This window comes from Periplaneta americana, chromosome 3, assembly GCF_040183065.1.
Source record: "Periplaneta americana isolate PAMFEO1 chromosome 3, P.americana_PAMFEO1_priV1, whole genome shotgun sequence".
NCBI classification, from domain to species: domain Eukaryota; kingdom Metazoa; phylum Arthropoda; class Insecta; order Blattodea; family Blattidae; genus Periplaneta; species Periplaneta americana.
In genome coordinates, this window is record NC_091119.1 from 129,694,366 (window position 1) to 129,711,604 (window position 17,239).

General features: G+C 35.8%; 1 protein-coding gene across 19 annotated transcripts in view; it reads right to left on the reverse strand.

The window, feature by feature from the left end:
* ATP8A (ATPase phospholipid transporting 8A1) overlaps window positions 1-17,239 on the reverse strand; it is a 415,740-nt gene that overhangs the window by 57,747 nt on the left and 340,754 nt on the right. For 18 of the 19 annotated variants that reach the window (XR_011331403.1, XR_011331402.1, XM_069821593.1 and 15 more), the window contains 5 exons: window positions 16,678-16,875; window positions 14,639-14,797; window positions 11,380-11,565; window positions 6,959-7,222; window positions 3,225-3,343 (listed from right to left, as the gene is read on the reverse strand). Coding sequence is in view for 17 of the 19 variants with exons in the window: in XM_069821593.1 (XP_069677694.1) it covers window positions 3,225-3,343; window positions 6,959-7,222; window positions 11,380-11,565; window positions 14,639-14,797; window positions 16,678-16,875 (926 nt within the window). In the remaining 2 variants the exon portion in view is untranslated. Of the gene's footprint in view, window positions 1-3,224; window positions 3,344-3,627; window positions 4,226-6,958; window positions 7,223-11,379; window positions 11,566-14,638; window positions 14,798-16,677; window positions 16,876-17,239 lie in introns of those variants that run through there. The other variant, XM_069821601.1, reaches the window with a different exon arrangement.

Genomic DNA, 17,239 nt, shown 5'->3' on the forward strand with positions numbered 1-17,239 from the left:
ATGGATAGAGGGGAAGAGGGAGGGAAGGGGGAAGGAAGGGGGAGGGAAGGGGGAGAGAGGAAGGGAGGGAATTTATTCAATGGAAAATGCATTAGTTCCTGCAGGACTATGTGACTGTCATTATCTCTCCATTATAAGTATGGTGTCTATACCCACAGCGGGTAAAATGAAAAAAGAGGGCATATGACTTCAGCTCTAGGAAGATCCATCCATGTAAATATATATCCATTCTTCTGCAGGATATTTTTATAGACCAGACCTCACCCATATACTAGTAATGGTCCTGCCAATTTTTATATATATATATTTAAGCAAAATGTGCTTTTCTACTAGAAAGGGTTTTCAATGTATGATATTTCACAGCCTAAATAATAATAAATAAATAAATAAATAAATAAATAAATAAATAAATAAATAAATAAATAAATAAATAAATAAATAAATAAATAAATAAAATAACTTGCTGAAGAATTGAATTATTAACGTACATTTCATTTGTTGAGACCGTCTTTTCCAATGAAATCTGTAACTTTAGTTTTATTTGCAGGTATCTCTAAATTAAATGACCATGCTACTTGTTGTAAATTCTAAATGATACACTGGAGATTGTCTCTTCTCTTCTAGTTATAAGAATTTAGTAATGAGCAAAGAACATGGTATCTCAATTTCGATGGCTGTTGATCAATATTCCTCCATGAAATTCTAATCTCCAATGCTCAATTAGCTTATTCATATCATGGGTCATTCACTAATTAGTGGCAATATTTGAATTAACAATAAAGAAAACATTTTTGGAACAGTCACATTGTTGCAGTGCTCAGAAGTAATCTCCTCCAACATGAAGAACCCGCCTCCACATCTCAGGGAGACGACGGATGCCATCCACAATGTCTTCTTGTACTAATCTTCGAACAGACTGCTCTACTGCCTGTCTGGTTCTAAAGTGAACTCCTCTAAGTGGTAATTCCATTTTCGGGAAAAGGTCAAAATCACATGGACTCATATCTGCAGAGTATGGAGGATGTTCTAGAACTTCCCAGTTCCATCTGCGTAAGTAAATTAACCACAGGGGCAGCTATATGAGAGTGAACACCATCATGTAGCACAATAGGATGTTGATGAACATCTTCCCTCTCACTGCAAAATGCATGTGCCCATCTAGCCACGGTACGATATGGTGAACTCTCCCTACCACAAGCTTCCAGTAATGCTGTATGGCATTGTCGAGCATTCTTGCCTCTTGCAATCTGAATTTTAATGAAGCATCTTTGTTCATATTTGCTAAATATTTTAAAGCGCTACAGATAACAGTCTACAAATTAAACTCATTACAAATATCTTATAAATAAGATTACTGGCTTCAAACTCACAGATAACACACATCAGATGTTCTTCTTTCTCACTGTTATCAGCTAGCATAATTTACCACTGATAGCACAACATACAAACATTTTTGCCACTAATTATTGAATGACCCATGTAAATAATAAAAAGAAGTGAAGAAAGGTTGCAGCCTTGTTTCAATTGTTACAGATATGCGATTCTTATTACAGATTTGATAAATTGCGACGATTATTTCTGCAGTGCCTAGGAAAAGTGACATAAGTCAGTTTCCACAAACCCTTTTGGTAATTTATTGTTAACTTACACTGGTTTATGTCGATTTCATTTTTTTCTGTATGAATTATTGTAATGGGAGAAATACTTATGTCTCTTGTTCCGTAAGTTGTCAATAAATTATCAAAAAAGGTTTGTGGAAACTGACTTATATCACTTTTCCCAGGCACTGCAGATTTATTCTGGAACATGATGTTCTTTTAGAATATTAAGTAGCCTGTCACGGTTGACTATATTACCATATCAAATGCTACATGTTAAATCGCAATAATAGACAAAAGTTCAACAAAACACATGAGCATGGAGGTAGTGTTCCATTTTGCAATTTTACAGTTGTCTACTCTTGTGAACTGAACTTCGTGGCACATTCAGTCTTCCTCTTGTGCAGATACTGAACAAGCCTTAAACTTTCACAAACAGCGGGATTCCTTAGTCATCTGGTTAATATGGACAAAGCCACCTCGCACGATAACACACAACAAATACATGACAAGGGACACATATACAGGGTGGCCCACTTAACTCTTCCACCTCCAATAGCATGTGTGAAATATTTCAGATATGCATAAACCGACAATTACAAGTTACATTACATCGAAGGGGACATCTGATACACATAATGCATTTTTTATACATGCAATAATTTTCAAGATATTAGAGTCAACTTTCTTTTTTTAAATGGAAACTAACTATGTTTTGCATTGCAAATGATGTGTTAGCTCTGTCTAATAACAACTGGCTACTTTACTGACTGTTTGAATGTCACCAGTAAGAGTAAACATAAGCAATGTATGACCAAGCATTGAACAGAAGGAGGACATATTCCAGTTAGATTTGTGCGTCAATTAAATCACAATCACAATGTACTGTACATTTTAATACTATGGAAATGTTGTATATTGTGAAGTGAGACACATAAGTAGTGTACAATAAAAAAATAAACAATTATTCTCTAAAAACAAAACACAAAATTTCCGGTGTGCAATCAGATTTCTCGCTGATGTCTTATCGTTCAATTGTCCAGTACAGAACTGAAGAAATAAGGGTAGTTGGATAGTATACAGTACTATAAGCGTGTTTGATCTTCAATTAAGTCAACATTATAAGGAAGGATGCATCAGACATCGTTTATGTTTACTCTTACCAGTGACATTCAAACAGTCTGTAAAGTAGTCAGTTATTATTAGACAGAGCTAGCGCAACATTTGCAATACAAAACATAGTTGGTTCCCATTTAAAAAAAGAAAGTTGACTCTAATATCTTGAAAATTATTTCATGGACAAAAAATACATTACGTGTATCAGATGTCCCCTTCAATGTAATTTAACTTGTAATTGTCGCTTTGTGTATATCTGAAATATTTCACACACTATTGGAGGTGAAAGAGTTAAGTGGGCCACCCTGTATATTCAGTCTCTATGAAAGGGAAATAAACCTCTATTTCCTTACAGAAACCTAGGTTCGTCTAACATTCAATTTCATATCAAGTAAACAATTGACAAACATGAAATGGACATTCATTACAAACATTGTGATGAATTTAAATATTAAAAGTTTAAGCAGGGTTATGAATAATTTAATTTATTACCCAAGCATGAATTGTTACCTGTACATGACTAGGAAGATAAACCACGTGCCTATGGAGCCCCAGATAGCCAGGTGAGTGAGCCACGTCCACGCATTCGTCACCAAACCTGCCTTCACACACACGGTCACAACTACATACTGAAAAACAACATCAAGCTATCAATTAGTATCGGTATAGTTTTACTGCTATCGAATTTAGCTTGCAGGCCTATTGTTATATTTCAGAGGCCTTAGATACTTAAAATCCTCAGCATGACTTCCTTTGAAGAAATAGATTAAAGACATATTAAACAACCCTATTCTTGAATCAGAGGAGTCCAATGAAAATGTACAAGCTGTTTCTCACCGAAGCCAAAATTCAACTCTGCTAGTCATCAGCCTTCCAGGTGTCCCCATCTCAGAAATGGAATGCTGAACTAGCAGAGTTTGGAGGGGCCTATAAGTGATAATGTCTGGAAGCACAGATATATAATCAATTCATCCACCAAAGACTGACTTAAATGACTAAGATCTGTGGGATGTCTAATCAAAATAACTCCAGCTTTGGTAGTGGACTGGGTAACTCTTAAGGGGTGAGGTATTCAGACTACTGACATAGTTGGTCCCAAGTCAAAGTAAAAGTGTAGAGTGAATGGTTGGTTAGCAGTTTTGGGGAAGACTAATGCCGAGTAGATTTTACCATAGAATCTCAAGTAATGTTCTAGTTAGTTCTGACTGTGAAACGAGCAAATCTGATTGGGACAAGTTACCTGGTTGAGGTTTTTTCCGAGGTTTTCCCTTACCAACTGAAGCAGAATTGCTCGGTAACTTTCGGTGTTGGACCTCAGATTCATTACGGGATCATAATTACACTTCCCTCATTCATCATCATCTCCATTTCTTTTCCATATTTCGGGCTTGCTCCAGGACCCCATGATATATAGTCATTAGTAAGTTGCTGGTGGTAGTGCTATGTATCATGTACTGTCCCCTGGACTCATGGTAACTTGTAGGACCACAATTGAGGGACCATGGTGATGCCTACATGGAAAGGTAAAGAGATTCTGTAGGCTGTAGAGGAGTTCGAGAGCAACCCACAGGGGGTCTTATGACATGCATACCATTCCCTTTCGGGTAATACAATGGGCCACCCAAGCAGTCTATGTGCGAGGGCAATCCCCAGCCCATGCTCCTCCCCTTCAGAGGGACTAATAGAATGCTCTAGTTGGAAGGTCATCAGCTTACACAACTACCAAATCCTATTCCTATGGAAAAATTGAAAGTCACTGCATGGAGCCGAAAAACAGCTAAGTTAGGGCAACTCTGACAGAAGAGTCTTGGCCTTCCAGGTTGGGGGTGGGTGCAAGGCCAACAACCTCACACTGTAAAACAGTACTGTTGAGAATCCCAAAATAATTAAAGCCGGCCAAGTTTATAGATGATAATATAACAACAGAAATAAATTCAAGAATACATATGACAAATAGAAGTTATTATGGAAGTGGTGACCAACTCGTGTTCTTTGTGCACGAGCACTCAAACGCAACAACCCTTTGATACTCGAGCTTACACCACTCACTGCGTGTTTATTACTCATCTGTTTGTTACCGCACTAATAAGTCAGTGTAGAGTGTGTGTATATATATCCCTTTTCCACCAGCACGATAGTCTAGTGGCTAGAGTGCTGGACTTATAATCCTGTGAACCTGGGTTCGATTCCCAGCATATCCCTGATTTATAACTTGTGTTGGACACGTCTATAGTCTAGGTAACACAGGGATTTTCTCTGGGAATTCAAGTTCCCCTGTGGCATCCCAAATCTCCATCATCTCATCGTGGATGTAGCATAGATTAGCCTCCTACGACGCATCCTGGGCGACTCTGTCGGGTAAAAAAAGAACGCCCCCTCCAGCATGTTGCTGCATCAAAGATGAAACTCTAGGCATATGTTCAAAATGTTTTGGCTACATAGGTTTTGGGTATAAGCAATAACACATGGAGGTTCTCGCCTCTTATTGGCACACAATTATCAGTTCAATGATTAGATTCCTGCACATGGCTTGCTTGCAATGCCAATGTTGCTCTTTTTCACTCATGAGCACACACATTGCTTTATAAGAGTAGCTGAGTTGGTCACCACTGGCTTAAACAAACAACATTTTCTTGGTAAAGAAACAAAATGTAGTGAATAAAGGAAATGTAGAAAAGCTTATGACGTTTGAAAGGAAAGAAGTTCTGAGGAAAATATATGGGTGGGTGAATGACGGAGCTATCTAGCGCATAAGATGTAATAAGAAATTTACAAGTTGTATAAAGAGCCAGATGTAATCAAACTGAAAAAAGACAACCAGTTGAGATAGCTAGTACATCTCTTTAGAACAGAGGGTCACTTTTAACGATCCATTTTGTGTTAAAAAAGAGAAGTAGGAAGACCAGTTATGTGGTGGCTTGATTATGTAAAAACGATCTTAAGTTTCCTCAAATAAGCCAATGGAAAAGGAGAACCCAGGAAAGTAATCAATGAAAGATAATTAGGCTACTGTATCAAAGAAAAAGAATTCTACTGAAAAGAGGTACCAATACTGCTTCCCCTCCCCCGTAATTTTCTTTACTCACTATTAACTGCCCCCCTCCAGTAATTTTCTTTACTCCCTATTTCGTAACTCTCTATCACTTCACCATAGTCTGAATAGCTTCATAATTAGAAAAACTGTTACATACAGTAGAATATTATTATGATGTACCGAAGTACATATGATATTTCCGTGCAGGAATTCTGTGTTACCATATGATGGATGGATAGAACAGAGAAAAATTCTTTCCAGCAGCGGGACTCAAACCCGGGTTCCCGGTGCCGGAGAGAGTTTTTCTCTGTTCTATCCATCCTTCATCATATGTTACATAGAAGTTACAAAGAAACTCATTAATATCATTTTTAAGACATTAATTCTTGAAGTGAGAGTAAGAAAGAAGTCTAATATAAGTTTGTTCCTTCAAATTGTTTTCTTTAAAATAGGAAATTTTGATATATAATCTTATTGAATTCCCAAAAACAATTGATTTTTTACGATGTTTTGTCCATAGCATTGTAGAATAATTCAATTTACTACACAGAAGGTAAAAATTCGTACATAAAAATTACGGCATCACGGCAATTGCAAGTTTTTATCGTAATATTTAAATGAACACACCTAAAATATTTACATTTAATTAATTTATGGATTTCTTCTAGTATTTTTAGACCGAATTTCAATTTTCATTGTGACTATATTTTTTTACCTAACATAACTTACTAGATTGGAACAAACAAGAAATGGGAATATCGGTATCATGTTAACAAAAATACAGTATCATTCCTTAAGGTCCACACAAATCAGCTCGGACCATATTCACTGCAGAACAGAAAAAATAAATGGATATAAAACATCTAAAAATGAAAGAAAAAATCATCATCTAAAAAATATTAATACTTCTACAAGACTGCTATAAATCTAAGTGAAGAGCAGAGCTTTAAAACTAGGAAAAAGATGAATGAATTGATTTGTATCTTTCTGTAGTACAGTGATGGATAAATGGGATATTATGATCACACAGGTATCTGTGACCATCACTGACTGTCTAACATCATAACATATTGCATCACATCCTACACGACTGTCACAATACTGCATTCTGTCGCAGAGTCAAATACAAGCTTTACCTTACGCGAAAATCTTCCACATTCTTGGCAATAGAGATCATTAAAGAATCAATGATTTAGTGTGTACTTCTTACAGAGTAAACAATGTTTCCAAGAAGTAGGTAGCCTCCTTCTCTGCCATTACTCCAAATCACATCTTTTTCGGCTGCTAACAATGGCAGCCAGTATAGGAGCACAGAATGGCCTAGAGAGTTGAAGATCCACACCCAGAACACCCGCACGTTGAAGAGATCTGCGTTCTGAGATGGTTTGTACAATGCTGGGTACTTCAGCATGGTTTCTGCAGAGCAAACTTTGTCAAACAGACCCATAGCCAGAGGTGGAGCAGCAGTGAAGAGCTGTAACAGAGAACACAGTGTATTGACGGGAAACCGCATTATTTCGGCCAGTATTTACTAACTTTAAACCATATTATGTAGTTCTATATTTAATATCTAACCGAACATGCCTTACTGGACGAATACCAATCCGGGTTCAGAAATGGACATAGTACGACTACAGCACTACTAAAAGTGAATGAGGATATACGTGAAGCTACGGATGAACGTAAATTAACATTACTGACATTACTTGAATTCAGTAAGGCATTTGATACAGTTGACACGGATCTTCTATTATGTAAATTAAGACTTCTGAATCTTTCTGAAAGTTCTGTTACTTGGTTTGAATCCTACCTTCGCGAACTTCAACAATGTGTCATTGCATGCGATTATTCTTCAAAATGGTGTGTCGTGAAATCTGGAATTCAACAAGGATCAGTTCTCGGACCTTTACTCTTCATGATCTATATTAATGACGTGACTAATATGATAAAACACTGCAGATACCATATGTATGCTGACGACTTGCAAATTTATTTGCATTTCCACCTTGACGAGACTAGTGACGCAATAAACAAAATAAACGAAGACTTGAATTCGATTTCACTGTGGGCACACAAATTTGGATTAAGGTTAAATCCAGAGAAATCGCAAGCAATCGTAATAGGACATAATCGTCTACGAAGCACTCTTGATAGTAGTACTATACTACATATAATATTGAATGGGATTATTGTTAAATACAGTGAAACAGTTAAAAATCTTAGCATTTTTATGGATAGCGATCTAAATTGGAACACTCAAGTAACATACATTTGCAAAAAAATATTTTCTCAACTTTACTCCTTGTTCCATATGAAAGAATTTCTACCACTTAGTCTAAAAAAAGAATCTTATTCAGACGCTTGTAATGCCCCATTTTGATTATTGCGATTCCTTGCTAACTAATGTAAGTTCACTCTTAGCTGAGAGACTACAACGTGTTCATAATATGTGCATACGATTCATCTGCAATACTCGTAAATTTGACCATATAACACCTTCCCTCCAGTTACTTTCATGGGTGCGTCTGAAGGAACAAAGAACAATACATTCACTGTCTCTTCTGTTTAGAATCATGCATACTTCTACTCCGAATTATCTGTTATCGCGCTTTCAATTTCTTACAACTTTTCGAAACAGACATCAAGCACTTCTTTCTATCCCTCATCATAGAACGTCTTTATACTCATATTTCTATACTGGGTGTTCATTTGAAAGTGTGTCATGACGTCACTGTTGTGAGTCAGCGATTTGAAGCGAGTTTCAACTTTTAAGTCAGAGGAGTTGCCTATCAATCAAGGCGTTCAATCTGAACTTGAGAACATGTACAGTATAACTTGAACGTCATAGCAACAGATGGTGGTCTGTACGGTCTGTGTGCTACTATAACCTCTTTCGAACTGTGTTTTGCACGGGCAAGTCGTATGCAGGGTATTTGTTATTTGGTATTTGTTGCATACGGCAACATTCCACAACACAAATCAAATGCTCCGTGTCTATGTTGACCGTCGAGGTTAATGTCAACAAATACGTATGTAATCGTCTTAACCCTCTCTCCATATCCTGACAGTAAAAAAAAAAAACTCACCTCAGTACATGTTTCCAAACAGTTCACATTCCTGCCACTACAGGCATTACCATACGTATCAATAAGTATTCTTCAGAATGAACACTGTACTAGCCAGGCAACTTCTCTGGCACATAGGTAATACACCTCTGCGGAAATATAGGAAGATTGAATTCTCTAGGCTCAATGACTAGCCACATGACGGCATACAGTGAGCCATGACACACTTTGAACTGAACACCCAGTACTGTAGAAATACCTCGCCTCTGGAGTTCGTTACCTAATGACGTCAGGGACTGCCGGACTTTATCACAATTCAAAATTAAATTGGAAAATTTTGTCTTAGTTAATGTTTTTAGGTATTGCTAGAAGTATTGATTTGTGTTTTTTTTCTTTTTCTTTTTTAATCTAGATTAAAATTGCAAGTTTCTTGTTTATGTTAGTTAATTAGTTAGGATACAATTAATTATGATACCGGTACTTAATCACTCATTTACAGTTTGTGTGACTGCAACCTGTGTATATTTTTGTGTGGCTTTACTTTGTTTATAGTGTTTTTTTTTCTCTCTCTTTATTTCTTGTGTAGCTTTACTTTGTATATAGTGTATTTTTTTTTCTGTTTATTTCTATTATTGTATTTGTATTCCTGGTGTTGTGGTAGAGAAGGTCTGATGGCCTTAACTACACCAGAATAAATAAATAAATAAATCTAAAATAGTTAAAAATTATGGTATGACAAAATTAACAATAACGAAAGTATGTCATTGTTTCTTATGATCACTTTAACACTTGATCAAAACTTTATAACTTTCTATAGTTAAAGTTCGAAGAACACTGAAGATGATACCACATCAGTGTTGAAACGGGGCCTGTCTGTCATAAAGATACATTACCTTTTCTAAAATCGTAACGCTTTTAACGTTTTTAACTATTTAAAGTTTTAAAACGAAAGTAAGTATTGAGCAAAACTTATTTATCTAATATTTAGCATTTATTTATTTAACTTGGTAGGGATATGACAATCAGGCCTTCTCTTCCCTTCTATCAGGAGATAACAGCTATAATAGCATGAATACAATTACAATTAATATTAAATTTATAATATTACTTTATGATGTAAGTACTAAGTACTATTTAGTTTGGCCAATATGAAGAAACTTTAAATTATAGTATGCAGAAGAACCTTTGAAGTTACAAAAATATTTCACAAACGACATGAGAGGACAAAAATTAACAATGACAAAATGAAATGCAGTCTGAGAAATCTTTCATCAGTCTCGTTGTGTCTTTCCATTCAGGGTGAGGGATAGCCTTGGATAATTGCATGCAACGTATATTAACTATGGATTAGCTTCATGATTTCTATAAAACTGATAAACCTCAAAATAAAGTTTGCAATGACCACCTCTGTGGTGTAGGGAACAGCATGCTGGTCTCTTATGCAGAGGGCCCGTGTTTGATTCCCGGTTGGGTTGAATTTCCTGGTTGAGGTTTTCCCTCAACCGTAAAGCAAATACCAGGAAATTCGGGTCACAACATCCCTGAATATCACCAGCTTCATTCATCACCAAAATCATATTCAAAACAAATCAGTAATACATCTACAGACGCCATCTAGTTCACAACAATAGAACCAGTCTCAACAATAGTACAGAGGCCTTCGGATTTCACCCAAAAGATTAACAATCTGTAAGAACTAAGAGCTAATATACCGACTTTTACTGATAAATACTAGGAATTTTTTATGGATGTAACCACCCCATTACAACAATAAACCATACTAAACTCTATAATGAAAGAGATAGCTTGTGTTTACTTCAAATTTTGACAATGAATCTGGTAGTTCTAGGATGTGAAATTCATCAATGACAGTTTATGTTACTGCCAGCTCAGATAGCTTTGTCTGTAAGTAAGCCATTTCACTTCAGAACTTCGTATTCAATAGTTCACGTAATTAGCTGTTACTCGCTAAAATGTGGATAATTATAAATTAATTACAATTTAATCAGTACCGACATTTGAACTAGAAATCTGAGTGCATAAGGTCAAAAAAATAATATTAGCCATTCGTTTAGCAATGCTCTTCTTTGTGTGACATAAGTATGGTATAACAGTATACATAAATTTCGCGCCAAATACAAAGGCTCCCAATGGATTCATGTTGATCAATCTGTGCAGTAAAAGTAAAGAAGTTGTCTGGCAACCACTATATCTAGAGTAGTATAAGTACTATAAACTATTGGTCAAGCTGTTGAAATGCTCTCTGGCTAGCAAATTGATCGTGCATGCATACAATACTGGTGGGAATTTTTAATCACACTATATTGGGAAAAAATCTTCCCCAAGGCTTATATCACCATAACAAGTCTTAAATGAGCATGTGGGGATTTAGCACTCCTTTGATAAATCACGAATTTAATAAATTTTGACCAAAAGATACCGCAGCAATATTGCAAATTTTGACAAAATTAATTGTTTTATTAAAGGCGTATTCATTCAGTTAATTAATTGGACTACATTAAACTACTATGGGAACAATAAATATACTAAATTTTATTCCACTTACCACATTATATAAACCAATGGTCCACCTCTCGAAGAGAATTTGCCCTGACCACCCAGAATATATGGCAAACCACAGCTCAATAACATAAAGACAAATGTTTTTATAGAAGCTGTACAGAATCAGTTTGCACATCCGATTGTAATTCCAAGCACCATGCACAAATAGGAGCTTTAACAGGAACCGAAACTGAAAATAAAAGAGATAATATCACTTGGTGTTTAATTAATATTTTCAGTACTGGTAGTCCTAGATTTTTAAATTATGATTCCTTAATGTTAAAAATCACGTTCCTTCTTTTGACATATTTATAATTTTTATAAATGAAATTAATATTAAGAGAGGATGTAGAAATTAGTCTCTAGAGATTTTATATTTTGGTATTCCTAAGAAACTAGAACGATTAATTAAAATGTGTCTCAGTGAAATATATAGCAGAGTCCGTATAGAGGCCAGTTTCTGTCTGACACTTTTCCAATTCACTGAAGGCTAAAGCAAGGAGATGCTCTATTACCCTTACTTTTTAACTTTGCTCTAGAATACGCCATTAGGAAAGTCCAGGAAAACAGAGAGAGTTTGAAATTGAATGGGTTACATCAGCTGCTTGTTTATGTGGATGACGTGAATATGTTAGGAGAAAATCCACAAACTATTAGGCAAAACACGGGAATTTTACTTGAAGCAAGTAATGAGATAGGTTTGGAAGTAAATCCCGAAAAAACAAAGTATATGATTATGTCTCGTGAACAGTACGAAATGGAAATATAAAAATTGGAAATTTATTCTTTAAAAGGGAAAACAATTCTAGTACCTTGGAGCAACAGTAACAAATATAAATGACACTCGAAAGGAAATTAAACGCAGAATAAATATGGGACATGCTTGTTATTATTCAATTGAGTCTACGTATTGCCTCTAATATCTTCATAACTAATTATCATACCAGGATGGTTCCTATCTCAAATTTCATCGTCACAATATCCTCTATCACACTCCAATCTCCAAACATGGCATTTAGGATTCAACCTGTATATTGCTTAATGATGGAAAGTTGGAAAAACTCTACTGAGCAAAATGTTTTTTAATAAATATGATTCGTACATTAAAACAATTTATAGAGAGATGGTTGTGAAACTTGGACTCTCACTTTGAGAGAGGAACATAGGTTAAGGGTGTTTGAGAATAAGGTTCTTAGAAAAATATTTGGGGCTAAGAGGGATGAAGTTACAGGGGAATGGAAAAAGTTACACAACACAGAACTGCACGCATTTGTATTCTTCACCTGACATAATTAGGGACATTAAATCCAGACGTCTGAGATGGGCAGGGCATGTAGCACATATGGGCAAATCCAGAAATGCATATAGAGTGTTAGTTGGGAGGCCGGAGGGAAAAAGACCTTTGGGGAGGCCGAGACATAGATGGGAAGATAATATTAAAATGGATTTGAGGGTGGTGGGATATGATGGTAGAGATTGGATTAATCTTGTTCAAGATAGGGACCAATGGTGGGCTTATGTGAGGGCGGCAATGCACCTGCAGGTTCCTCAAAAGCCAGTAAGTAAGTAAGTAAGTAAGTATAGAGAGATAAGAATCTTGTTCCCCATAAATTACTCAGGTATTCATGCTCCACATGGGGAGTCTACAATAGTACATTATCCAACGAGCCTATAATGGTAGTAATTAAGACGCGAATATGTTTATGAAATGAGCGCAAGCGAGCATCTTAATTTTCATACGAGCATCTTAATTACCATTATAGTCAAGTTTCATACGACCTTTTATGCTCGACCATATTTCTAACTTGAAATTATTCATAAGTATTCATGTTATTCTTATCTGACTGAGGAGCGGAACTGACCTTGTGCAATACCTCGTAAATTGTGAGATGTGCACAGACGCGAAAGTATTGATTTTTTCCGAGAAACAAATGTCTCGCGCTAGTTGTCTTTCGATTCCATATCCGAGAATAATAGATACTTGCGCTTTCATATTGCTACAATGGTATTTTCTGATTGGTGGAACACCTGAACTTTAATGAATAGGTGTACTTTAATGAGGTCCATTAAAGGGCTGCTACCAGGTGTATAATTACTACATTTCGGCATGGTCGAGCATAAAAATTAATAAAGCATAGTCACGACACGATCTATATTGAACAATAAAAGGAAGATGTGTGTTCACTAAGGAGAAGCTTGGGATTAGTGCTACACTAGGTCTTAAAAATGCGACTGGTGCCTTGCACAAGAAACAGGTATTCGAAATCTTCCACATGAAATCCAACTGAACTTCTGAAAATTAAAAACCATATAAAGTGACTGTGGTGCATGACTGCCATGTATTTATGAAAACCAGGTACATTTTTACAACTGGATTATTCAGGGTGTCAATGCCAATGAAATTCATCAACATTTGATTAGATTTTCAGATGAAGGTTGCTTTCATTTATATAAATATGCGACTTCTCAAAATAACAAACACTGGAATGCAGTAAACTAGCATATTTTTCACGCAGTCTCGTTGCACAAAGTTAAGACTGGTGTTTGACATGGTTAAGTGCTAAGAGAATAACAGACACAGAATTAATGCCTTAGACACAGAACACATATAGTCATATTTTTCGAATGTAATTTTTCATTTTTTTTTTTCAACTAGATTCCACCACAGCACACAGAGCTTTGTAGGCTGTGATAACTCTATATGAAGCATTCGATGACAGAATAATCAACACTGATTATGTGAGCACTGAGTGATTTCTAGCTACAGAAAACATTAAAGAACAAACTGTACAAAAATAATCCAGCTTCAATACACACTTTTAACACTTTGCGTCACTTAAGAATTAAGTTATAATAACAACTAGGAAATTTACCACTTAGTTTTCATTTGAACACCTGAAAGTTGTTGTTATTATAATGCAATTCTTAAGTGACAAAGGGGAAAGCCAAGCATTTCAAGGAAACCTATGCCTCTACTACTTTATTCATAACAGGACCTGCAGGAAATTCGATCCCCATTAGTGAGAGATAGTTGGCTAATTAAATAAGATACATGAGATCCCAACAGATTTGTTTCCTCCTTATCTGAAAATGAAGATGTAAGTAATCTTGGAAACGTTTTGGTTTCAGATATATTCAGAGCACTGACAGAAGACGGGAAGAAGAAAATACAACTTATCTAAAAGTATTACTGGTAAGTGTGAAAGTTATGAGTTAAGTTTCTTCAATTCGACATGTCCTTCCATACATACTGTGCTACCTACCTGTGCTATGGAATAATCTGATGCACAAGCTGCTTGCAGTCCTTCCACACCTGAGATTCCTATTCCAACATGAGCCTTCTGGATCATTGCTACATCATTTGCTCCATCACCAATTGCTAGAGTAATACTTTTGGTATGCGTTGTTACCAATTCGACTACCTATAATTGTAACACAATGCATTCAGATTACAACTTTACAACTTGTAATTTTCCAGTTATTAGTGAAAATACAAATAACAACAACAATAACGACGAAAATTGTGATAATGATTATGATGATGTTGCTAACTAAAAAAAAAAAAAAAAAACAACAATGGTAGCAGCAGTGCTGCCAACAATACTGCCATAAACGCTAGGGATTCCAAACAATTAGATTTTGGACAGAAAATATCAGTTTTATGACCTTTGTCACACATTCTGTTGGCTCTGTCTAGTGGTAGGTATACATTCCATATAAAACACATCAGTTTATTGTAATGTTCTTTTAAAATTCTTTCAATCATTTTTCCCTGAATTATAATGTAATAGTTATAATATTGATGTATGTTTTTTATACAGAAGAAATCGTCCCTGCCAAGAGTTTTAAACTGGTTCGATTAACAGGCCAATGACATTTAGGTCCGTAACGCACTACAATGAGAAATATGTAATGCATTTGTCTAACTGTGGAAAATCCTGTCCTTCAGCATGGAGTAATGCTCGAAATAAGGCATAGCTGACATTGAACGGCTAGCGATTTTTTGAAAACATAGCTACCCTGACTAACTCCATCTGTATTTCCTGCTCCCACAGGTAATCTATCCGAATTGTAGGCTATACAATTTATATTAGGTGAATAAAATTGAACAATTAATAGAAAGTCAGCTGTTCAAATTTATGTTAACTTTATTTCTATCAGCTAATATTAAACTACCTTCCATGTGGCGTAATAAAATACATGTTTTAATCATCTATACAGAGATGGCTGCACTGTGTAGCAACATATTTCCCGCTACAGTGCGAAAACCAAAGCTGTCTCCACACATATTACATAGTTCATACTTCTCAGTGAAGTGTGTTACGGGAGTTAGAGGTTGCAGGTAATAGGTGGAAGGGCACAAGCAACCCCTAAATGTTATTGGCCTGCTAATCTAACTGTTTAAAAGTCTTGGCAGGACAAATCCTTCTGTATAAAAAATACTATACCAGTGATTGAATGCAACATACTGTTACGTTTTTATGATGGCCAGTACATTAGGGTTGGGACGAGGGTTTTACATGCCTACAATTTTCCGAGAGATATGTGAAGGAAGCTTTCTATTTATAAAAGAAACCGATGCAGCTAAGTGTTTAGTGTGTTACAAAATACTAAACAAAATATCAAAACATACTCATTGCATCACTCAATGGATCTTGTTGAAGAGATAGACAAAGAACGCATATTTGTGGCTGAAAACTTCACAACGAAAATGAAACTGATCATGCTAGTATTGTCAGAGTGAGTTACAAAATAGTGTTGCGCATTAGCAGAAACATTAGTGCTTTGCAAATACTTGCAACAGCATTCTCAGTGAATATTTATGATACTCCTGCTGGATGAACTATAGTTAGAATTAATTTACTTGCAAAACGACATTCAGTTGAAGGACAAATAAGAAAACAAAACAAAAACAGTATATGAATAATTTTTACATTCGTTTCCAACGGGAAAGATTCTCCAAACTCCACAATCTTGCTGCTGCAAGAATTGTATGCACGAGCACACTCACACACATACACAGTGAGTTCAAAGAGTTTTATACTAATTCAATATAATAAACAATACTGTATTTATTATATTTGGTTTCATAAGAAAGGGTCAAACTTGAATAGGCTAAGCACCATTACAGTCCACAGTAAATGTCATGTAATCACTGCTAACTCATAGCTATCTGTCACATCTCAGGATACTTGTCACAGATCTTGGCAGGCTGTCACTTATCTAATCCCACATCAAACCACTGTTACAGATAAAGTGGTGCTTACACGTATTCAAATTTGATAGAAAATAAGTAAATTACCTCAGCTTTCTGTATAGGCGAAACACGACAGCAGATGACTACATTGCAGCTAACACAGAGATCCAGGAAGTCTCTTCTAACATCACAACTTAGGGCATATTTAAGCGTTTTACCATCTATCACCAGAGCTACTTCATTTTGCTTGCGCAGCTGATCACCAAAATCTGAGCTATGCCTTGCAATCATCTCACGAGTATTCTGCAAACCAACAAAATTTATTTGCTTTTGAAATGTTCGTGTTTACTTTGCTTCTGATTTGATTAAAAAATTTTTGTCCTATAATAACAAGAAACTAAGAACTTGGAAGAGAAGCTTCCAGCCTGGTTGCAACTGGAACTGGATCTTCCTCAGGTTTTTCAGAAAATATTTTAATTTTAATGTTATTCAGGCTACTTTTACTATGTTTCAGATTCTAATATTTACAATTAGTTTCTCTCTCACTCTTCTTTTATTCGGCACCAAAGTAATTACTGTAATTGAGGTTATAAGTTTTATAAAATTACATAAACATTTAAGGGCGGTCGGGTAGCTCAGTTGGTAGAGCAGCTGGCTACGGACTGAA